We start from the raw sequence: 26,281 nt of genomic DNA on the forward strand, positions 1-26,281 counted from the left end.
AAATAAATGTTTTAAACTGCTAAAATTCTGGGATTGCTTATTATTGAGGTGTAACCAAGGCTATGTGGACTGATAAAGGTCATCTCTATCCTAAACTGTTGTGATGATTTAATGATGTAACATTAGAATTATTTTCCACAGTGTCTAGCATAGAGTAAATAATAAGTATCAGCTACATCATGATTACAAGTTATTATCTGGTCTTTTATAAATTAGAATACTGAGATATTAAATATTCTGCAATGTACCTAAGGATACACTACATTAAGTAACAGAGTTGCTTCCGTAAGACTATAAAGCCAGAATTCTTTCATTAAAATCACCCTTTTCTTGCCATGTGACCTAGCAAAAAAAATAAAATCCCTCTAATAATTATCATTTTGTTCATATATGTGTCTTTTTGTTGTTGTTTCAAAACCTTCTATTACAGAAGAACTGATTTTCTTTTATTCTCTAAATTTGTTTTGTTAGTTCATTTGCTTTTTCATTTAATAAATTTTATCACATAGCATGGCAATCGTTATGTAAGACTTAACAATCAAACACCTCTGCAGTTTGCCTGCAACCTGTCTTTCAGAATTATCATCTATTACTTCCCTTCATAAACCTTCTGCCCATGCTAGCTTGGCCTATAAATCTTACAAATATAGGATGCCCATTTTCTTCTTCTAGTCTTCACTTAACGCCATTCCAATTGAAATCCTTCCTCTGTTCAGTTTTCCAATTCTTCTTTTTCAAAAATTGACTTAAATTCTTTCTTCACAGAGCCAGCTCTAATCAATTTCATAGCACATATGGTCTGTTTTGCTTATTTGAAACAAAATTTCATAAGATTGTATAAGATAACTGTGTACTGTGGGGGCATAAATCCTGGAAACTGTATTCCCGGCATCCTTTGCCACTAGGGTTCTGGTTAATTTCTTCAATGAGAAATTCTCCTGAGATCTGGAAGGCAGAGGAAAGGATGACCTACTTTGGGTATAATAACTAGCTCACAGAATGGCCCGAAAGCAATTAGATCAGAATCAATTACATTGTCACATTTTTTTGAAGGAATTTACTGTCAGCCCCTTCAGACCACATCTAACAAGCCAACAAACCATCACCACTACCATGAAAAAACATCAGCTCAGACTTATAAAAAGTCTCTGCTGTTCAAGAGTTAAAACAGTCCTCAAGCCACCAAACTTCCTCAAAGAGGCAGCAAGCTTTAGTTTAAGAAAGACACACTCCCTATACACACCTTCAAGGGCAATAATGAAAAGGAGAGGATTCTAAAAAGATAAGGCAGTAAGTATCCAGGGAGAAAACAGATGATGGAGTTCCTTGCAGAAAGCAGAATCTAGGTCTAATCAAAGAACCTCCACTGTTTCCTATGCATGGGTACGTATGTATACTGGTATGTGAATGCGACTGTTTCGCATCCCATTTGTATAGGGATGTGTGTGGGGAGAAGTAAATCAGTCTTTTTACATCGTAGATTCTCAGATCAAGAGGAACCATGTCTAGTCCTGACAGAGTACTGATACATCACCCAGAAATTTTAGAGCTCAAGCTGGTAAATAATGACTGGTTGGTTCTTTGGATTTTCATCTTTGCAGAAGGATTGACTGTGATTTTCTGCACAGTAAGAGAACTGGAAAAAATATATTTGGCAAACAAAGGCAGGCTGAACAACAATAATGTGATGTATTCTCCAATGCTTATTTCACTTTCCTCTTCCTAGGCACATTGGAAGATCACATTTTCTAGATTCCCTGGATGTGACAGAGTTCTGAAATGTGAGTGGAAGGGACAGGTGCTGTTCCTTAAGTGCTGAGGCGGTTAAGTGCCTGTGAACTTTGCACATGCTTCCTTCTTTTCTTTGTTCACTGCCCAAACACTTTTTAGATGATGTAGTTGAAGGATGGGAGCAGCCTGTGATCTGATTCACTGCTACGAGGTTTGCAGCTTACAAATTCCTCCCTACCTCCATTACACAATGATTGGAGTAGGAAATAATCTTTTTAAAACAAATCCAGTGGTTATAGGGGTTTTAGTTAGAGCAGTCAGCATTAATAACTTTGATTAGACTTTGGTCATAATTGTAGAATAAGGCAAACCAGGGAAAATTGGACAAAAAGGCCAGTGAAATCTTAAGGGTCAGTGAATGAAAAAATCAAAGAAATCAAGCTAAAACTTGATTGTTTGCAAAACAGGATGGTGAACCCAAATGCTGACCTGAGATCAGAAAAATCAGTCTAGCACATGTGATGTTTTGTATACACGTCTAGTCTCCAACCTAGTTCCTTGAGGTAGGAGACAATGGCTTTCCAAATTTGTATCCCTATCATTTGGCACAGTTACAGTTGCTTATAGGATCTGGAAAACAGACAGGAGTTAAATGAGCCAAATTACTAGATTGAGAGAAAAGGTTAGGTACACTCACATACATCATATTTGATTATTTAAAAAAAGTATTTAATTCTGTATTATATTTTTACTTGATAGTGTGTGTATAAAATAAAGTACCAAAAAAATAAAGTACCACAAACACACAAAAAAATACTGTCCAAATAATTGAATCTGTCATTAATTCTTTTTTTTTTTCCTGAGTTTAGAAGACGAATATCATCTCCACCAAGAATTTGTCATTAATTCTATAGAGATTCTAAGAATTCTTGAAATAGTTCAGTGATGACTTAGGAAATCAAATAAGGAATATGCTTACAATAAATAAAAGATTTAATCATAGATATAACTAATGATAAACAAAATTACTTATTTTTTTAAGTCAAATGCTACTAAACACTGAAGAGATAGTTTTGAAAGTGATTTCATCCGATAACGGAAGAGGCAAAAAATAAACAGAGAATGTTATCATCCAGCACCTATTAGGGAGATGACAAGATACAAAGCATTTTCTTTCTAGTAAAATAACATATATTCATATATACAAACATATGGGGTCAGAAAAAACAGATGGAAAATTATTTTAAGAAATGTTCAAGAGAGATTAAATCAGGAAAAGATATATTAAAAACCTGAAGTCTTAAATTCCAGATATAATTATGTTTATTGGTTATTGAACCCCTTCCAAATGAAAAAATGTGCTAAATTTGACTAGATTCTTAAAAAAGCAAATTTCCCAAAACCACACATACATAGACACTTGTTGCTTTCATATAGAGTAAGTGAAAAAATTTATTCATTTGTTCATTCTCAAGTATTTATTAATGGTTTACTACGTGTCTGGCACTGGGAAAGTATTATCAAAAAACAAAATAAAACAAAACAAAATACACAAAAAAGAAAGGCAGGCAGGAAGGAAATGAGATGATTCTAGAAGAGAGTTCTCTAATATAAGACACTCAACAAATCAAAAAAAGCTTTTAGTAAACATAGCAAATACTTTCAAAGGATTGATCATTAAGCTTCCACATCAAACCACACAAAAAACATATTTACAATATATGGCCATGGAGGAAAAGTTGACAGACATTAGAAAAAAAGGTCTACCTTACAAATAATATGTACAAAGAAGAAAGGAAATATTAGTAAGAGATCTATGAAATGGAAAATGATGATACAACAGAGACTCAACAAAACTAAAATATGATTCTTGCAAAGACCAATAAAATAAAGTCTCTGGCAGGCCTAATCAAAAGCAAACAAGAAAAATGTCCCAAGAGATAACACTAGAAATGAAAAAAAGTTTATAACTACAGATAAATATTTTAAAAGTAAGAAGAAACACTGAAGTACTTTATGCTGGTAAACTTAGGTAACATAGGTAATATTCTAAAAAAATATAACATCAAAACTAATTCAGAAAAAAAAAGAATGCACGAATAGGACTACAAGCAATAAAGATACTAAATCTGTAGTTAAAAATCAACTTCTCAAAACAAATTTTAAAAACAAATAAAAGCAATGACAAATAGGCCAATAAACCTCACCAGGCCCAGACAGTTTTATAGATATATTCTGCCAAATATTGAAGGAACTGATAATCCTGATCTCAATCTATTTTGGAGATTAGGAAAGATTCTCCTCCTCATTTTGTTAGGACAGCATAACCTTTACACCAAAAGCAGATAAAAACATTTATAAATGGAGATGCAAGAATACTAAACAAAACAGCAGCTATCCAAAGCTTGCAAGGTACTTAAAAATATGTACCAAGATCAGCTTCAGAACCAATTTATTCCAGTGATGCATTAGTTTACCTTAAAGTTTAGAAAAAAATTCAGCATATCTCCTCCCACAAGGAAAGAATACATGAAAAAGAACATGTAATTATCTTCATAGATGCAAAAGAAAACATTTGCTAAAATTTAACTTCCACACAAGATAAAAATTCTAAACTATAAATAGAAGGCAGCCTCCTTAAACTTATAGAGCATATTTAACACTTACAGTAAATATCATAAACCTAATAAGTGTATATGTAAAGAAAAACATATAATGAAAACATGCTGACACTAACTACTCTCAAATGAAACAAAAGCAATGAAATAATTTGTTCATTTTCAAGTCTTTATTAAAGGTCTGTTATGTGCCTGGCATTGTGAAAAAATTTCAAAAATAGCAACAAAAAGAAATATGCCATGATGATACTTCAACGTCAAATATAGAAACTTTCCCTTAAGATCAGGAAGGAACTCAAGAAGACATGCTATTATCATTTCTATTTAACCTTTAGAACACAGTACAAGAAAAAAAGAAATTAAATGATTAAAGGAATGAAAAAAAGTAAACAGGCTTATTATTTCCAGATGATATGACTGTCTACAAAGGAACTAAAGAGAATTTGGCAAGGCTTGTAGATATAAAAGTCAACAATAAAAATTAGTTATAACATTAAATATCAACAACAAAGCTTGAAGATATATCATAAGCATTTCACTTACATACCTACAAAATGTGGGCACCTAGAATATTGAAGAAGAAAATTACATTTTTTAAAAAAATCAAAAGACAGTCTTAAAGAGGTTGTGAACAAGTGGAGAGTTCTATGATGGCCATGAATGGAATACCAATTCTCATGTAATGGATCAGTTTGCAGTTTAAATTCTAACTAAAATTTCTCATGAAACTTGACAATATTCAACTGCAAAAGCAATGAATCAAAAATAACTTTCAAGAAGGGAAACAAAATTGAAGAAAGTTGTTCTACTAGATATCACTAATTAGAACATTGCAGTAATGACATGAGATAAACAAATAGAGCAACCAATAACATATATAAAACATTTGACATATAATAGAAAGGACATTTCAGAAAGTGGGGAAAAGATGAACTATTGAATAAATATACTAAGTTGGTTGAGTTTTATATGTAAAATTAGATTCCTACTTCATGCTTTCCACAGAATTCAACTTCAGATGGATTAAGACATATATGCAAAGCAAAATTTAAAACCTTTGGAAAACAATAAAAAAAGACTTTCTTAATGACTTCAAGGTTTGTGAGGATTTCTCAGACAAGATATAAAAAACACAAGAACTAAAGACTAATGGATTTGGTTATATTAGAATAAAAAACTCATATATTAAAAGGCACTATATTCAATATAAATAGAAAACTAAAAAATTGGGAGAAAGTATTTAAGACACATATAATTGACAACAGCTAACAAACTCATACAAATTACTCAGAAAAAATAAATGACCTAATAATAAAACCAGCAACAACAGGAGAAAGTATTACATAGATTAATGATCACAGATATTACCAAAGCTTAATGAACACATGACAAGCTGCCCCCGTAAATGAATCAGGATAGACTACATTATAATGAAGGTACAAATTAGCCCAGAAATCTCAGAAGCTTAATAAAACAGGTTTATTTTTCAGTCATTACACAAATCCAGTGCAATTTGACAGGGGGCTCTGTTCCACCAATGCCACTAAAGGACCCATGCTCCATTGTCTAATTGCTGTACTGTAAAAAAGCACTTGAGAATTATGCACAACTTTTGCATTCTCTGCCCTTAAAGACACACTTAGCACTTCTGCTCACAGTCTCTTGGCCAGAAGCAGTTGGCTGGCCCCAGCTAACTGCAATGGGGCTGGGAAACATTGGAGAAACACCTGAGTATTCAGTGAATAATAAATGTCCCTGCCACAACTGGAATTTAGAGAAATCCAAAGTAAGGAAATAACAAGATGCATCTCATACTCATTAGATTGGGGAAACAACAATACTGATATTACAAAAGGTTGGTGACACTGAAAAATGGAAACAATCTTCTGCAGCTGTTGAACATGTAAATTGGTACATCTTAAAGTATGTGCAATGCCAGGACAAGTTAAAGATGTACATTTTTATGACCCTACTTCCCACGTATGTCTAAAAGGCATCATGTGAAAATTATTCACTTAAAAATGTTTGTAATGGCAAAATATTGGAAATGATCTAAATATTGAAGATAGCCTAAAACAATAGAAACACCTGGAATGATACCTAAAAAAACTGTCATAGATTCTTACTGAAAGTGAATATTGATAGAGTATATTGAACAGAAAAAAAAGATCTACATTAAGTAATATAGTGTCTGGCACTTGATCAATGGTAGCCATAAGCATCATCACTATTACTTCTACTACTATTACTTTTATTAAAAAATTAAAGAGGCAAACTAGCTTGATACATGGAAATGTATAGCAGAAATAATGTTAACTGGAAAAAAGAGAACACTAATTAGAATGTACACATTAATTAAAGCAATGTAAAATATATGCATGTCCACTAACAATATATTTTTTTAAGATTTTATTTATTTATTCATGAGAGACACACAGAGAGAGAGAGAGGGGCAAAGACACATGGAGCCCTGGAGAAGCAGGCTCCATGCAGGGAGTCCGATGTGGGACTCGATGTGGGACTCGATCTTGGGTCTCCGGGATCACGCCCTGGGCTGAAGGCGGTGCTAAACTGCTGAGCCACCTGGGCTGCTCCCACTAACAATATTTTTAAAATAACCTAAAAATAACCTAAAAGCTTGGTAAAATTTAATGCTTATTAGGTTACTCTATTAATTTGCTTATTGGAAATAATACTGCCACTAAATTTCTCAAAACCCTAATTATTTAAAATTTCTAGTTTATTTTGCTAATAAGCATAGGCATTTTAACAAACATTTAAGAAAATAGAACAGGGATGACTATTCTCATTATTGAGGAAAATCTCCATAAATAATTCATGATCCATGAAACCATTAGCCTTTGAAAGAAAAATAATTTAATGGTTGCCTCTATTTTGTAATAATATATTTGATATATATTATTTGTAATAGTATTTTTGATAACTGTATTATCCTTATCACACATTTTATAGTTAATATGACTTTGTATACTAAAGGAAATCTCTATAAAAGTAGTAAGAGAATCCAATGACTAAAACTATTATGCGCTTGTAATTTAAATTTTTATCAATACAGTTTTATCCACTGATAAAAGTCAGGAAGGAAACATATAATCTTTTCTTTTATACTTTCATCCTAGTGCTGGATGAATCGGATATTAATTCTCATACAGTGACCTGACCTTGAATTTTTTGCTGAGGTCAAAAACACAGCAACTATACTGGGAAGTCCAGAGTGTACTCCAAGGGAAGAGAGAAGGAAAATAATTTTCTACCTTCAGTTTACTAGATCCTATTCAGGGTTTATAGTATGACCAATGAATATGGGTTGTGAGGCTTATTTAGAGCCATATCACCTGTGTACTGTAGAAAAAAGACTGCTGTAGTCTGAAGTATATTAGGTTACAAGGAGCTGTGCCTTTCTATGTTCTATACCTCTTTTTGATATTCTTTTCTTTATAATCTCTTCCAATGATTTGTTTGCATATGTACTCTACATGGTATTGGTATGTGGTACGAAATGGTTATATGAGTGTGTCCTTAAGCTACCAGGGCTGGTGATCCTTGCTCATCCAGGAAGTGTCATGGCACTGTGAAATAGAGGTATCCCTTTTTTTTTCAACTTGGACTCAAATCAAGAAGTGGCTTTCCTACCTAAGGAAGAGAAATATAATCCTTCCTATTGCCTAAGCACAGTGACAACAACTGGCAGGGGGAACACAAGTCAGGACAGATGGTTTAGGCTAGAGAGACATCTCTAGAGTCAATGGATATATGCCATTTCTGGATTACCATTTTATATCTCTGGCCACATAGGGATCAAAAATACTTAGCTGTCCAAGGCAAATACAGCTGTAACCAGAGATATCTGAAAAAGATAGCTAAGGAAGCCAAATGGATGCACCTTATTCTCATAGCTCACCAAGTCACTCTAGAAAGGACACACCAACCATAGTTTGAAGGTGTTCTCAGCTTTAGCTTTCAAAGATCAACTGGAGCAACAAATAAGATAAAATCCTAGTGAAAAGTTAGTGCCTCATAATCTCTTATAGCTCACATGCTCTGTTTCATATCTGGGATTTGAAATTACAAGGATTTTAATCACCTATAAACTAAGCAGGGCTTACTGTGCTCATATAAATGTAAACTTGCTCATGTCAGGCCACAGAGAAGCTTAAATTCAAAACCAAAGCTTAACTAGTGAAGTAATTTCTCTATTGGATTAGTCTGTTTGTGAAGCATACAGTGAGACTGGTTAAGGAACAATAAATGCACATTATTGATTCTGTATATATCTGAAAAATTCCAAAAGGGATTAATTTCCTAAGAGTAATACAATCCCTTCAAACAACTTTTATGACAGGTTTTGAGATTATCTTTATTTAAGAAGTGCATCATCTAGGGTCTCTTCACATAAAGGTAGTTACTATAATCAAGACACTAAGTAATGACTCAATGCTTCACTTAATTTGCCTTTACACAATTATTTTTACAGTAACTTGTGATTAAAATTAGAGATTAGATCTTTTACATTTTGCTTAAAATGAACTCAAGAAAACTTGAACATTTTTTTTTCTCAGAATGGGGAAACACAATAGCTCTATAAATGTCCTGGTGGCCACTTAGGAATATTTTATGTAACCAAGTAAATAGGAGAAGTTCTACTTAAAAGATTAAAGATTAGGAAAGGAACTCTAAAATTAATGCAATCATTTTTCTGGTTGGACAAATAAATGATCAAAGAAATTTCCATAACATATTTTGGGTTAAAGGGGTTTTTCTTTTCATTGGCAAAACAATTACTTGTATTTGGATTTTTCCTAATATGGAAAATAAAATTTTACACATTAGACTCTTTATTCTGTCATATGTATGATCTTATTTCATCCTAGTTAAAATTTACTTAACTGATCATATGTTATTTTTACATATGACTTATGAAAAGTCAATAGTGATTTCTAGTTTTAAAAAACAGAAATTACAGTTGGACATTGTATTTTATCCCTCAAAACAAAGATCTGCTACATTCAACTACTTCCTAATGAAGTAGACTGCAAATAATTCTGATTTAATAGAAGCAAAGCATGTACTAAAAAATATCACGGTCAAACTATAGGAGTGTCTTGAAAATCTGGGGATGAATATCACCTTGGATTCAATATATTAAATAAAAAATGCTTTTTATGCAATCAGGTCCAAAAATAAAACCAAAGAAAAAGTCTGAGAGAAATGCAAGAAACAGAGCATGGAAACATAAGAACATCAAAAGCTCTGCTAAATGTTTCTTATGGTAACCCAAAGGAGCAGACATAACTTACCCTGGTTTTTAGAGATGGTTTTTGCATGTCTCTTTCTAAGTCTTTTGTTAGAAGGATATTAGGTAAGGGGTTCTTACAACTGGCCTCCTATAAAAGAAGTATAAAAGATACATTAGAAACCAAAAAACATTACCCTGACTGGAAATTACAATGTAGCGAAAAGCAATTTTTATGAGAGACTAGGCATTTCTGGATTGAACTGTTTATATCTGAAGCCACTGACATTGTCACGAGGAATCAAAATGTTTCCTTTCCTGTTGTTTACCTACAATAGTGAAATAAGATGGTGATGGAGTAGGTGTGGGACACACAGAACATATATATTCAGAGATGAACATTAAGAATCTCATCTATAGGAGCACCTGGGTGGCTCAGCGGTTAAGCCTCTGCCTTCAGCTTAGGTCATGATTCCAGGGTCCTGGGATCGAGTCCCACATTGGGCTCCCTGCAGGGAGCCTGCTTCTCCCTCTGCCTATGTCTCTGCCTCTCTCATGAATAAATAAATAAAATCTTTAAAAAAAAAAAAAAAAGAATCTCATCTACTCTATCATGTCACTTATACATTCACAGACAGCTCTCCTCTTCTTTGGAAAATTAGGTAGTTAATTCTCTAAGATATCAACCACCAAACTTGGAGTTTCCTTTCCCTACCATATTTTACAAACAGGTTCTGATTTTGTAAATACTTTTTCTTAAATGAATTCCTTCAAATAGTTTAGCAAACTACTATTCAATAGTGATAGTTTCGTACCAACATCCTGAGGAAAAATATCTGAGTATTTGTTTCCAAAATTACTAAGCTTCTAAGCCCTTGATTCACACCAAAATAGTATTTGCAAAACTAGCAGAAGTTACAAGAAGGCAGCTCACATGGAATTGGATTTACTATTTATTTCTACATGATAAATAAAAACAACAATAATCTCGTTTAAACAAAAAATACTGTAGGACTCACTTCTCAACAGCCACTAATTTGGATAAATTCTCCACAAATGATCTCATCTCCAAATTAAGAGAGATAAATATATAGAAGGAAGATTACAGACAACAATAAAACTAAGGAGAAAATAAATTCAATTTCTTTCACTTGCTCTATAACCTTGACCTCTGTATCACATTTCTTCCCTCATCATGCCTACCATCCACCACTCCATTATCTAAATCATGAGTTTTTCCCCCAGTTTACTTCAGGGTTAATTAATTATAATGTTTTAAACAGTATTTTAGTCAAATACTTCACAGTATTACTAAAATTTACTGAAATTGTACTTATTTCTGAAGGAACAGTATTATTAGGAAAAAATGTCCCTAAAGAAAATACTACTACTACTTACTACTAAATAATACTGAATCTTAGGATTTATGAGGCACTGGGCTAAAGTCTTTGCATTAATACCATTTTTGTCATTAGGGTTAGGTACTATTATAATCACTCTACTTTTACGGATAACAAAATCTTACAGAAGTAACTTGCCCAGTGTCACATGGGATTCCACGATGGCCCTGTATTACCTTATGAACTCTTATCACCTTTATATGATATCTCCAATATCCAATATACTTGACATCTTACATCACTAGGTTGTAGAACCATAACATTTTAAAGCCAAAAGAGTTAAAAATCAGCTAGTCTGCCGTGCCACCTTCTAATTTTACAGATGGGGCACTCAAGGACATCTGAGGTGATGTGCCCAAGATCACACAGAGAGTGGCAGAGCTGAGACCCGTGCCTGGACCATAGGGCTATATGTGGCACCTGTTCCCAGCTTTGTGCTGCTTGTGAGCAATATTCCCAGACTCAGAGGGGATCAAGAGCCTCCTCTAAGCTGGGGGTAGCTGTGGTACTGCCAACACTCTCAGCTGCCTGTGGCCTCACGTACAGCTCTATGCAAGGACCCAAGGGTACATTTCTGAGCTCTCCAAATAAGCATGCATTCCAGTCCTACCCTTTCCCACAAGTCACAACACCTGCTGGCGGTAAGCTGCTTACTGGAAATAGTGAATGAACCCATTCCCATTTCTGACTCACTGTGAGAGGGATAAACTATATCCAGCATGACATTTAGGAGATCCAAGTGATTAACTGCATAATCTATTGCGTAATTTGATTACATTTGGATAATATAATTATGTTTAATCTTTATACCCCCTTTTGAAACGACTGGTATGTAAAAGGTAGAATGTGATGAGAAGAAAAAGGCTGACTCTTAAGGAAAGCTAATAGGAATTACTGACCTTTGTTTATGATTGTCTGAGTGTTTACAAATGCCTGCAATTCCTTCTTCCTTAAGCATAGGCTAAAAGGAGTGTTTCTTTATTACTCTTATCTCCCCCACCCTGTCCCTGTGAATTAACAAGTACAAAGCTGATAGCTAAGTTTTCCCTACAAAACATTTTCTGTAAACTTTGATTTGAAAATGCCACTTAAGGACACCTGGGTAGCTCAGTGGTTGAGCATCTACCTTTGGCCCAGGTCATGGTCCTGGGGTCCTGGGATCGAATTCTGCAACAGGATCCACGCAAGGAGCCTGCTTCTCCCTCTGCCTCGGTGTGTCTCACTCATTAATTAATTCATAAATAAATACTTTGAAAATACCGCTTAGATGAATTATGTTTATTTTTCATTTTATGACTTTCAATTCAGACAACAAAGTAAAATTTAGTAGTCAGGAGCATTGAAGTGGCAGTCAAGAGATCTGACTTCCCATCTTGGTTCTCTCACAACCAGCTATAAGAACTCAGGTAAATATTTTAACCTTTTGGATGTCCCTTGGCTTTAAGATTTGTAAAACAAAGGCACTGGATTAGATGAGCTCCAAGAAACATTCCTAGGTCTTAAATTTCAAGATTTTATGATTCTTTCAAGGAGAAGCAATATTGGTTGACAAAAAGGTGAACCACCACCTGTTCAGAGTTGCATTCCCAATGCCCCACAAGACTGCTGCTGAAGTCTGGCATCCACTCATGCAGTGGGCAGTGAGCCCGGGGGCACCAGAGCCATACAGGGAACATTTCCTGTAGGGCTAATGTAACTCAGATTTCTGGAGAAAAATTAGTAAGTTCCGTTAAAGGCTTAAATAAGTAACTGGAAATAAGTGAGAAATATTTTTAAGATAAAACTTGTTTACAGCAATGCCTTTAAAAAGCCATTTACACTGGTAGGTATAGACCCAAGAGAATTAAAAACAAAGGTCCACAAAAACTTATAGATAAATACTCATAGCAGCATTATTTATAATAGCCAAATATGGAAACAACCCAAATGTCTATCAAAGGATGAATGGATAAAGAAAATATTGTATAACCACACAATGGAATATTACTTAGCTATAGAAGACTCAAGTATGGATACTATAGATAAAGTCTGAAAGCCTTGAAAGCTAAGTAAAAAAAGCCAAACATAAGAAGACATATATTGTGTGATTCCACATATAAAATGTCTGGAATAAGGCAAATAGGGACAGAGTGTAGATTAGTGGTTGCTAGGGGCTAGAAGGAGGGGAGGGATTCCTAATGGGTCCAGTCTATGACAGGTTTCTTTTTAGGGTGATAAAAATGTTCTGGAGTTAGGTAATGGTTGCACAACTTTGTGAACATTCTAAAAACCAATAAATTGTATATTTTAAACAGGTTTATCTTATGGGATGTGAATAATATCTATTTTTTTTTAAAGTCATTTAAACCCTCACACTCCCAGAGCAAAGAAAGAGACCGTGGGTTTGTTTGAACTTCTCCCTTAGAACATCTTTGAAAAGGTTTGAAGGGGGAATGATTTGTGTTTTTAAGTATTAAAGTGTATGTGGGCATAAAAGTTCACTCAACAAATATTAACTGAACCCTATCATGTGTGACATTCCAACACTAGTCATTGGAGAAGGTAATGATAAACACAGCAGACCTGATTACAGGGTATATTTATATCTAAACATTTCATCTGCTTAAATGAGACTTAACTGAATTGATTGCTCACTTTAATGACATTTGTGCAACAACCAATTGCTTAAACCAGCTGTGTCACTTTGGTATTCTGAAAACACCATTTAAAAATATAATAGGGATGGAAAAACTACTTTATCACAGCTTTGTTGGCCTTACTATTCAATTACTGATGACATTAAAAAACGGTAAAGCACTCAATATTTCTTCAGCAAAGCACACTACTCCCACAGTTATTCACAGGTTTATTTGCTCGTTTCATCTAGGTCTTTCTTCAATTTCACTAAAGAGGATTCCCTTCCTGGAACACCTTATCTAAATCGCCACTGCTCTCTCCTTCTACTTAATGCTCTCTTTCTCTCTACTCTGTATTTCTTCATAGCCATCAGCAAAATCCGACTTTAATACTTACTGATTTTAAAACTGATGGTTGCCAGAGGGGAGAGGATGTGTGGTTGGGCAAAGTAGGGGAAGGGACATGGGAGATAACAGGCTTGTAGTTATGGAATAAATGGGAATAAAAGGCTCATCCATCATAAGGAATATAGTCAATGATACTGTAATATGGGGACACACAGTAGCTACACTTGTGAGCACAGCATAGTGTATAAACATGTCGAATCACTATGTTGTATGCTTGAAACTAACATTGTGGATCAACCATTTAGAAAAAAAGTTAAAAGAAAATACTTGGTCTAATTCTTTGTCCATCTCACCCTACTCTGTGAGAGGATGGGGTCAGTCTTGCTCATGAATAGATCCACAGGGTCTAGAACTAGGTTTGGCACCTAGTAGGGGCTTAATTGTTGAAGTGAATGGGTAAACCAAATGAATGAGTAATATCCCTTTCCTAACCTTTCACAATGTCCCGGGCATTCTTCCTGTCTTCAATTCTCTCCTTAATCAGCTTACATTTCATGATTCTTCATTTCTTCGCTAATACACTTAATTTTCTTCATCCTGTTTTTAATCATTGTATTCATCTCAAAAAAGTGCAACCTTGGACGAATCCAGCTATATGCCTTCTTTGTGCTGGGAATTAAGCAAATGAAAGTGATTGGGGAAAAAGTATCGAACTTTTTGACTGTTCAAAAAGTATTGAACTGTTGACTGTTTCATGTTAAATTTTTCACCATAAATCTTGAGTGAGTCCTCTCTAAAGCACGGCAATTCTGCTATACTTTAGTAACTTGACTTTATACCTCCAACATGACATTTCATGTCTTCTCTTTTCTCAAATTCCTTTCCTTCCATTCTCACTTCATAGCTCATTGAGAAAACAGAAGCACTGGAATAGATGACACTGCACCACCATCAAATTTATAAACCTGTCTGCAAACATTCCATCCTTTCTGCCTTCCCTCCAGTTACAGTGAAAGATAAGATGCTGATCCTATCAGCCATTCCCTCCATGCATCCCCAGGGATCTTATCTCCTCTTATTTTCTCAAGGATTTCACTCCCTCAATTATCCTCTCATTCCCTCTCTTAATGGGATCGCACCCATTAATCACATGCATGGTCTGGAATTGTATCTTTTTGGTTTGTTTTTAAAACAATACTTCCTTAATCTCATTTCTTCTGCTAGTTATGGTCTATTTCTTGGCTTTCCTTTATAGCAACTTCCTTCAAAACAGCTGTTATCATTCCCTATCTCTACTTTATTTTCAAAGCCCTCAAATCTGTTCTGTTTTGTTTCTTGTCATTATTCTGCAGAAAGCAAGGAAACAATCCCAGCTTAGTTTCCATCTTACTCAGGTTCTTAGCAACATCTGGTCCAGGTAACATTCTTGAACTGCTCCCTTCCATTAGCTGCCAGGACATCACTGGTAGGGAAAAAAAAAATTCCTATCTCACTGATCAACTCTATGTAGTCTCCTTCATTGCTGCTTCTCTATACAATAAAGTTACATATCTATTGCTTATCAGTTTGTTTTCTGTATCATTAACTATATAGAAGTTCTATGAAAGCAAATAATTGGTTTCCTTTACTAACTACTGTGACTACAATGCCATCGAAAAGTGCCTAGTATAGTTGGAGCTCAATAAATACATGTTGAATAAATGAATGAAGTTGGAATAACTCAGGAGTTGATATAGACTAGACCTCCTTTCCCAAATGATACAATGATCTCAACCACATTCATGGCTTTTAAATCAAACAATACAGTAATGACTCCCAAATTCCATTTGTCTTTGATGTTTCTCCTGAGTTCGCATCACTTTTATCTAACTGCCTACTTGAAAACTCTACTTGGCTGTTTAATAAGCTTCTAAATTAGTATGTCCAAACCTAAGCTTAGACTTTATCAGCAAAAAACCATCTGTCAGCCCTTGAGTGTTCCCTTAAGTAGTAGATGGCACCCAGTTGCTCAAACCAACATCTTAATCTACCTTAATTCATCCCTTTCCCATTTCTCCCACATCAAACTGATGATCAAGTGCAGTCAGTGCTATCTCCAAAATAAACCGGGATTTAAGCAATTGGATGTACAAAGCCACCCCGTCATAACCATCATTGGTCACCTAAATTATTTCAATCATCATGTCTTCTACAAGTTTGTATATGTAAATGGGATGATGTCACTCCTCTATCAAGGTCTTATCATTGTTCCTGGACTAAAATCTAAACTCTTTGCTAAGCACAGCCCTGATCCAGCTCTTCCTACGTCTCCAACCTCATCTCATACTATTTGCCCTCTCCCTCACTATGCCTCAGCCATATTAACCTTCTTTTCTATTCTTCAAATACTCCCAAGTCCCTTCCTACCTTCAAGTATTCACCCTTTATGTTTTCTCTTTCTGGAATGCCTTTCCACTATTTAAAATATATATATATATATATACATATATATATATATATATATTTTTTTTTTAGCATGTTGCTGCATTCTTATCCTTCGGCTCCTCTGTCACCTCCTCAGAGAGATCTTTAATAATTCTATCTTAAGTGGCTACCCCTTACAATGCTCTTCTCTAATTAACCTGCTTTCTAATTGCAATACTTACTCAAATTTGTAATTAACAATTTTATTTATTTTTGTCTATCACCCCCAGTAGACTTTGAGGTTCATGAGGGCAAGGATTTGATCGATATATTCTCAACATCTAGTTAGTATTTAATATGTACTTGTCAAGTGAATAAATGTAACAATGTCGACTCCTATATCTCCCATCCCATTAGTATTAATTTCCAACCATTAAAGAAATGTGGTGGACTTCTATGGTATTAGGGATCAGATAATAATATGTTACCTGATAATATAATGATGGGTTAAGGTAGGCTGAAAATAAGCTATTATGATAGGGAGGTAGCTGTCAGAAAGCTGCATTTGGTGTGTTTGGGTCCAACCTATAACAAGTGATCTGGTTAGATTCAGTGACAAGGAGAGCAGATGACAGAGAACAATACTGATATGATTACAGGTTTAGACAGCAATGTTAATATGATCACAAGTTGAGGTAATACCCTGTGCCTGAGGCCTCCTACTGGAAAGAGCATACAGAACAGTGCTACTTTGCACATAACTAGAATCCAACTAATGTGACTGGCAGATTACAGATCACTGTTTACAATGCCATAAAACTCTTCTCTGTGATTTATCTCTATCTGCAAAATGAATCTTAATTTGTAAAAATAAAAAGATGTTTTCTTAAAACTCAAAAGCAAAAGGGTATTACCTTTACATAAATAAACAGAACAAATTGAATAAGAAAATAGCACTTTCTACTTTCTAGACCTTTACTATGTATAAATTTGGGAAGAAATCTGATTCTCTGGCTTGGATCAGGGAAATAAACTAGAGGAAGTGGGAAGTAGTCAAAGTCTGGATAGATTTTGAACTTAATACATTTACTTTGTAAACTGCATCTACAGTATTTGGTATTCACAGGTATAATCTTATTTGTCTTTTATGTATATTAAAATTTGCTTTATGGAAAATGGCAAGTCATTTCAACTTAAAACAGGAATGAGCATGGAATTGTAACAAAAATTGGTTAAATCAAAGATCATTTTATACATCATTAAGCATTAGTGTTTGGACACTAGGTCTTAATATTACAATCTAATATAGAGTTTTCTGTAGCTCCTCTGTCATCTCCTTGGAAAAGCTCTCATCAGAAACAACTTCCACCAGGTACTAACAACTGCTTTATTTTTACCATAGTATTTATTGGTTTAATATCTGTATGTTACTGTTGTGATTTCAGACCTAGTCTTAATATCTGTGCTTTTCTTTGATAATCTAGCCCACCATGCTTTCTTCGTTCATAGTCTTGATTTGTAGAAGTTCTATTTTTCATTGCTATACAGAGGGGTCTGAATAGTGATCTACCATCATAGGCAAGCCAGCAAGTGTGAGACTCAGGGCCTTTTCACTTGCTGTTCCATCTGCCTGGATTGCTCTCTTGCCCCAGAAATTTCCATGGCTTGCTCCACCACACCGTTTGATCTCTGTTCAAATGCTAGCTCAGAGGGACCTTCCTTCTTCACTTTTCTGTATAAAAGAGTGCTCTGAACTTCCCTCTTCTTTCATATACCATTAATGTCAAGTTCTTATCATGGTTTAATTTTCTTGCAGAATCTATCATCAAATGGCATATTCGTTTCCTCTTGTGTACTGTTTACCCTGGCCTAAAGGCAAACTCCATAAGAGCAGAGATTATTATTATTATTTTTTAATTCGCTGCTTTTTCTTCAGCCCATAGAATTCTTTCTGGCTGCATAGCTGGCATGCAATAAATGCTTGTTGAATGAACAGACTGATCAAACAAAAACAATCTCATCTGATTCTTCTGTTCGTCAGTTTATCCAATCCATGGATGTCAAATTTTCTAATTTAGAACTCCAATGTAAGTCATTTCTGTCCTGACAAGTTTTAGTTCCTTCCATCTACCAGAACAAATTTAAACTCTTATTTCTACCATCCAAAGCCCTTCAGCCCACTCTTTTCATCTTATCTGCTCCACACATACATTATAACCTGGATCACTTGTTGCTTGTGCCAGTTACTTATATGCTTGTCCCATCCCTCATCCCTGACCTTAACATGTACAGGGCATTTCAATCTTTTCTGCCCCTTATAGCACCAAAGGGGATTACCATTGTTTTGCATATCTAGCATTCATTTTCCCTTCTTTAAGGGAAGACAGTTTAAAGGACATTACCCTTCTTCTCCTACTGATTACAGTGTTTCAGAGTGTCTCTGACCAACTTCACATTGTTGTATATTAGATTTCCAGAATTTATCTTGCAAAACCTGAAACTCTGTACCCCTTAACCACACTTCTGCATGTCCCCCCTACCAACTACTGTCAACCACCAATCTATTCTCAGCTTCCAGGAGTTCAACTTTTTAAGATTTCCACATATAAGTAAGATCATACAGTATTTACCTTTGTATGGCTGGCTTACTTCAAGTAGCATAAAGTCCTCCAGGTTCATCCATGTTGTCACAAATGAGAGGATTTCTTTCTTTCTTTTTTTTTTTATGACTGAACAATATTCCATTGTAGATACATACATCATATTTTATTTATCCATTCATCTGTCAATGGGCATTTACATATTTCCCATTCTTGGCTATTGTGAATAATGCTACAATCAATATAGGAGTGCAGATATCCCTTTGGGACACTGATTTCATTTCCTTGGATATGTACCTAGAAGCAGGATTGCTGGATCATATGGTAGTTCTATTTTTATTTATTGATGAACCTGTACATCATTTTCCATAATGGCTAAACCAATCTACATTTCCATCAACATAGTACAAGGATTCCCTTTATTTCCACACCCTCATGTACATTTTTCATCTCATCTTTTTGATAATAGCCATTCTAACAGATGTGAGATAATATCTTGTGATTTTGATTTGCATTTCCTTGATGATTACTGATGTTGAGCACTTTTTCATGTACCTGTTGGCCATTTGTGTTTTCTTTGGAAAAATGTCTATTAGGGCCCTTTGTCTTAATTTTTCTTTCTTTTTTTTTTGCTATTGAATTATGAGATTTTACAGTAACCTCTTATTGAACATATGGTTTGCAGATATTCTCTCCCATTCTGTAGGCTGCCTCTTCATTTTGTTGATGGTTTCCCTTGTGCAGAATATTACAAAGTTTATTTTTTTTATTTTCAAAGATTTTATTTATTCATGAGAGACAAAGAAAGGCAGAGACACAGGCAGAGGGAGAAGCAGACTCCCTGTGGGGACTCAATCTCAGGACCCTGGGATCATGCCCTGAATCAAAGGCAGACTCGCACTGAGCCATCCAGGTGCCCTCAAAGTTTGTGTTTTAGTTTGATGTAGTCTCATTCATTTTTGCTTTTGTCGTCTGTGCTTTTTGCTGTCCAAAAAAAATTACTTAGTCTAGTTAAGGGTTTGTTGAATTTCTTTCCTTTTCACACAAAACTTAGTTTTTGTTTTCCGTTATTTGTGATCTAATCTTTATTATTTCCTTTCTTCTGGTAATTTTGGGCTTACTGTATTTTTCTTCTTTTCCCAGTTCCTTGATTATAAAGTTAGGATGTTTGAGAAATTTGTTTTCTAATGTAAGCATTTATCGCAATAAACTTCTCTCCTGAGATCTTAATGTTCCTACTTCATTTTTTGTAGCATTTTATAAGTTTTGGTAAGTTGTGTTTTTGTTTTTATTTGTCTTAAGACAAATAAAAGAGAATTTGTAAATTCTCTTTTGATTTCCTCTGTGGCCCAGTGCTGTTCAAGAGTGTATTGTTTAGTTTCCAATTATTTGTAAATTCTCCCACTTTCTTACTGCTATGGATTCCTAGCTTCATTCAACTGAAGCTGAAAAGATACCTGGGATGATTTCAATCTTAAATTTGCTAAGATTTGTAGTGTCATCTAAGATATGATCTATCCAGGAGAATGTTCTGTGTGCACTTAAGAAGAATGCATATTCTTCTGTTGTTGGATTGAATCTCCTGAAAATGTCTGATTGGTATATTTGGTCTATAATGTTCTTTAAGTCAGCTGTTTATTAATTTTTGTCTGGATATTCCATTATTAAAAGTGGGATTGAAATCTTCTAGTGTTATTGTATTGCTGTCATTTTCTCTCTTTAGGTCCCTAAGTATTTGCTTGATATATTTAGGTCCTCTAATGTTTGGTATTTAGAATTGTTAAATTTTCCTGTTGAACTGACCATTTTATCATTATCATATGACTTTCTCTTAGAGATTTTATGACTTACAGTGTTTTTCCCCCCTCTCTCTCTGCTCGTACCTCTACTTACCCACACATTGTCCTTCTAATAAAATCTTAAAAAAAAAACAACAACACTAAAACCAAACCAAACCACGGTAAACAAAGTAGAAGTATAAATTTCATTGGAAAAGTAAAAATATAGACAAATGCAGAATGTTACATTATAAAAGTGATATGTAAATTACTTCTTATCCTAAAATAAAAGTTAAAAGATAATTTATTAAGGGATACACAATTTAAAAAGAAGCAAACTCTAACTATAGGAAAGTAAAGTGTGCCAGAGATGGCTGTGGTCCATGGAATAAGCTGACACAGGTAAACAGCTTCTTACACTTATTTATGTGGCCGTTCTTGGGTTTTGTGCTTTACTTGGTTGATGGAGCTTCTCTCCTATACCTGGAAGCTTTCCAAGTTATTTTCATCCATTAGTAGTCGAATCATCATTTTTGTGGGCAAACCAGGGCCAGGGCCCCTACACTGCCATCTTGCTCATGTGCTCAGCTTTACTTTCTATTGTGTGAATTACCCCATGTACTTTCAAACAATTCTTTTACTTTTTCTAGTCTGATTTTAGCCACAGTTGCTTTTTTTGTGTTGTTTTCAATCAAAACACTTTAAGTCATACAAGTATTTATTCATAGTGTCACATACAGTGTGGTCACTCAGCAGAAAACTGTGGAATCAAACCTTAAAATAATGATGATGATGACAATCAAAATATAATACTGGCTATCACCTATATAGTGCTTACTACATGTATGGCATTTTTCTAAGTGCTTAATATACATTTATTCATTTGACCCTCAAAATAACCCTACAAAATATATACTTCTGCTATCTAAATTTCTTATATACAGAAACTGAGGTATGGAAAGTAAAAGTAGCTTGTCTAAGGTCACTTACCCAGTAAGTGGCAGAAATGGAATTTGAAACTAAGCAGTCTATCTCCAGATGCCAACTATTACCTGTATAAAATAATGGCTCTATAGAAGACCTCTTCCTATCTACTTAAATAAGGAAAAGTTGCAGGTTAGGTAACCCCAAAAGTAAACTAAAACAGGAATACTTAAAAATGATATGTACAAATAATACAGTATTTTATTTACTTTAAAAGTCTTCAATGTTCATTTATTTTCCAGTTTTTTGGTGTGGGCATTTCTTTGAGAATGTCCAAGAGCTTGGAATTCCACACCTTCTTCCTTGTATAAACCATAATCATAATGTATCACTTATTTGGAGTAAAAATATAAAGCCTTTAACCTTATCGAGTCTCTCCAATTTTTCAACTTATTTTTTACAACAGAAACAATTCTTTAGGTACACAATACCATCTCTTTGTGTCCTCGATGTCCCCTCCTTATGCACTAGAAAGACTACATTTCTAGCCTCCCTTACAATTAGGTTGGAAGCAATAAAACTAAATCTGCTAAAAGAAATGTAAGAAGTATGTTAAGCCACTTCCATGTGTAGTCATAAGACTATTCTATATTATTCTCAACTCCTTCTTTTCCTGCTGACACAACTTTGGAAGATGGTCTGGACAAAATGGAGGAGAGTTGCTCAACTCACTGCATGTGGAGTGAGAAATAACCTTGGATTGTAGTAAGCCCCCATGATTTCACAATCTGTTAAATAAGCTTGTATTAATCACTTTGACACTATTTTCCTACAAATAATTATAGTGTTGCATTAACATTGCATTTGCCTAATTAAATTATATAGGTACCACAAACAATAGACTGGCATGAATAGTTTTGGAAAAGGACAAATAAGTCTTGGTTAGCACAAAGTAAAACTGGTAATGAACAGAGTATGCAAGAGAATAGCTAATTAGCCACAAGCCTTCAGAGTTGCCATGGACAGCAGTTAGTATGCTTTAAAAGCAAATGCAGAGAATTGATGAATCTGGCAAATCAGTTAGATGGCATTCTATTAAGCAAATTTTTATTCTGTACTCTAGAAATGTGAACCAATACTAATTCCCAGAATAGTTACATGACTTTTCTAGAATAAATTTGAGTTAGCTTTTACTTAGGTGTACATGATGCAATTCAAAAGACTTTTTTGAGTAAATATAAGTAACTAGAAGAAGTGTTTTGTAACACATAAGAATGCAAGTTACTCTACCACTTTTAGAGAAAAGCAGAAGGATAACTAAATAAGAGAGATCGTTCTGACCCTTGAAGAACTTATAATACAATACGAACTTACAATACAAGAGAAAACAGCAATTCACTCAAGGCAAACTGTAAGACTTGGCTTTTTTTTTTTTTTTTTAAGATTTTTCAATTTATTTATTTGAGAGAGAGAGAGAGAGAGAGAGAGAGGGAGGGAGAGGGAGAGAGAGAGCAAGCACAAGCCGGGATAGGGGGAGGGGAAGGACATTGGGAGGGAGGGAGGGACAGTGAGAGAGAGAATCTCCAGCAGATTCTCCACTGAGCAGGGAGCCTGATACAGGGCTCAAGGGCTCAACCCTGAGATCACAACCTGAGCCAAAGACAAACACTCAACAGACTGAGCTACCCAGGTGCCCCGAGACTTGTTCTAATATTAAGGAGAAAGAAAGTACCCTATGCTAACAGAGGAGATGGGGATTAACTGCACCTGGAGGATAAGTGAAGGCCTCATTTTTGTAAAATTTGAGATGTTGTAGGTTGGACTCCTACCCACCTGACCAAGACTAAACCCCACCTGACCAAGACTAAACCCCACAACAAGGATTGAGGGCAAGTAGTTTATTTGAGTGGTTCAGCAGGGAAATGGGTGATAATAGAGGGAATAAGGTAGCTAGTAAGGGTGCCATTATGAAGCTAATAGAGCTTTACAGTAGTTTTGAGGCTCAAATTTAGGGGAAAGCCCTGGGAAACACTTTTTAACACACACAATAGAATTATTTCAACCAAGGAGTAAAGGATCTGGGAATTTATACCTCCCATGCTATTCATTATTGGTTAAGGACTGCCCTGGAGGGATATTCCTTTCTAGGCACTCCTGGCTCACAGAAATGTAATTTCTATCCCTAGGAGACCAAATGAAGAAAATAGCAGAAATTCAGTACTAAAGGAAATTCAAGTGATCTCTTGAAAATCTGCAAATATTCACTTGCCATTTACGGAGGGTCCCTACTTGCCAAATACACACAATACAATGATTTTAAATCTGGGTTGTGTGGGTGGCTCAGTTGGTTAGGCACCTGACTCTTGATTTCAGCTCAGGTCATGATCTCAGGGTCATGAGATCCAGTTCAGGCTCCATGCTGGGTGTGGAGCTTGCTTAATATTCTCCCTCTTGGGATGCTTGGGTGGCTCAGTGGTTGAGCGTCTGTCTTTGACCCAGGGCGTGATCCTAGGGTTCTAGGATTGAGTCCTACATCGGGCTCCCTATGAGGAGCCTGCTTTTCCCTCTGCCTATGTCTATGCCTCTGCCTCTCTGTCTCTCATGAATAAATAAATAAAATCTTTAAAAAAAAAAAAACTCACTCTCTCTGCCTGCCTCTCTCTCAAATAAACATGTAAATAAAAATAAAATGTGCAACTTCTGAGGTGTCGGTTCCAAAACATTGCCATCTCACTGTAAGTAGTTTAAAGGTTGCAGAGTATAATGATGTTTTCATAAGCAAAGTAATTTAGTCTGTCTTAAGTATTCTTCATAATAAGAAAGCAGGAAATTAACACCTGGCAGATATATCTAATTTATTCCAATGATTCCCGAGTAGACTTGTGTTTATCTGTAAACAGTCTACAAAACAAATTGTCTGGGGAAAAGAAATTAACAGAAATCTGAATTGTAAATATATGACTATGATCTAAAAATTGGAGCCACAATAACCCAAAGTTAAGCAGTAACTTCTACTACTACTTTTATTACTTAATACTTTACATTGATAATCTAATCAGATGCCACTACTAGAAAGTGCCTATTTGAGTCATACATTCTATTATTCAATTTTATCTGTTTCTTAAACATCACTTACTATTTTTTAGCCTTCAAATTCAGAGTCAATCTAAAAATATACAGCTCTCTGTCCAAAGAAAGGTTTGATCTGCAGAAATGAGCAAATGTATTTTAATTTATTGCTAACTCCGAGTTCCCAGGTGCCCAAAATGGTAACATTTTGAGGAGTACAAGTTAGTCACTTTCACTATGTAAGTTCACCCGCACAGAAAGATAACACAGCCAAAATCACAAAGCATCAAACACTTTTTATTTCTTATAACTCCACTGCTACCCAGTTTGGAATGTTCTTGAGGGGCTATAGAATAGGTTAGGGGTAGTGAACAAATACAGGACTAGAATCAGAACAGAAAGCTTCCCTGACACTAAATTACTATAATACATATTGAATGAATAAATGTATAAATGTTCATGGCACAATACATATTGAATGAATAAATGTGTAAATGTTCATGGCACTGATACTCCAACTTAAACTAAGACTTGGCCTGATATCAGTACTGTGAGTTTAAAAACCCAACTCTGTCATTAATTGCTCTTGACCCTGAATAATGTACTCTTTAGACTTGCTCATGTTCAAAGTAGAATTAAGTCCATCTACTTCACAGGGCTACTGTAAGAAATAAATGAGATAATATGTAGAAGAAGTTAATATAATACCTAGCATAAAGCCTCCTTCCTTTTGCCCCTTTGCCCTTGCACTGATTTTGTGTTTGTTATTGACTGTAAGTTCCTTTAGGGACAGACAGGTCTTGTTTATTTTCTGAAGAGGTCTAGTCCTTAGTCCAGAGTTTTGCACAGAGTTGGTATTAAATACAAAAAAAAAAGAACGGTTGTTGAAATTAATTTGTTTAGCCTGTAGCCCTACATGGAAAATAAAAATACACATGCAGTGTTCTTCAGCATAAAAAACACATGGAAAATAATTTAGGAAGTTTATGTGATCTATCAGTTTATGTGATAAACTCTACAGGAACAAGACTGAACTTTGTAATCAAACTTGCCATACCACACACTGATAAGTGAGCACTTCCCTCAAACTAGTCACTATGAATCACTAATATTTTGCTTTTGCTCAGGACTTTTTTTTTTTTTTTTTTGCTCAGGACAGTTTTAAACTATTTTGAGTTTGCTTATGAGTCACAAAGGAATATCAGCATAATTTTTTTATAGCCAGTTTCAATTTTAAACACAAAAGTTAATATTTAATCACTACTTAGTGATCTGCTGTGGCTCAAAATGATTAGTGATTATACTCCATTATCAAATGTAGCTTTAAAGGACAAGGATTTCCTAGTCCAATGATGACAACGTCCAACAGGACACATGAATGACATATGTACTGAAGCCAATATCAAAGAAATTCCTAAAGCTATAACGGGCAATAGTGATACTAATAAAGACAGTCTCACAGGATGTTTATTTGGAATACAGTGATACTCATCTAGCTAACTCTATATTGATATTGAACATATTAATCACTTTATTCTATG

At 34.8% G+C, this 26,281-nt stretch overlaps 1 protein-coding gene across 6 annotated transcripts in view; it reads right to left on the reverse strand.

Annotated features, from left to right (window-relative positions):
* Positions 1-26,281, reverse strand: part of FAM13A (family with sequence similarity 13 member A) — a 344,934-nt gene that overhangs the window by 171,097 nt on the left and 147,556 nt on the right. For 5 of the 6 annotated variants that reach the window (XM_025424952.3, XM_035709590.2, XM_025424933.3 and 2 more), the window contains one exon: positions 9,668-9,754. The exons of the other annotated variant lie outside the window; for it this stretch is intronic. In XM_025424952.3, coding sequence (XP_025280737.1) covers positions 9,668-9,754 — 87 coding nt within the window. The remainder of the gene's footprint in view (positions 1-9,667; positions 9,755-26,281) is intronic. 6 annotated transcript variants of the gene reach the window in all.

The sequence above is a fragment of the Canis lupus genome, chromosome 32, assembly GCF_003254725.2.
Source record: "Canis lupus dingo isolate Sandy chromosome 32, ASM325472v2, whole genome shotgun sequence".
NCBI classification, from domain to species: domain Eukaryota; kingdom Metazoa; phylum Chordata; class Mammalia; order Carnivora; family Canidae; genus Canis; species Canis lupus.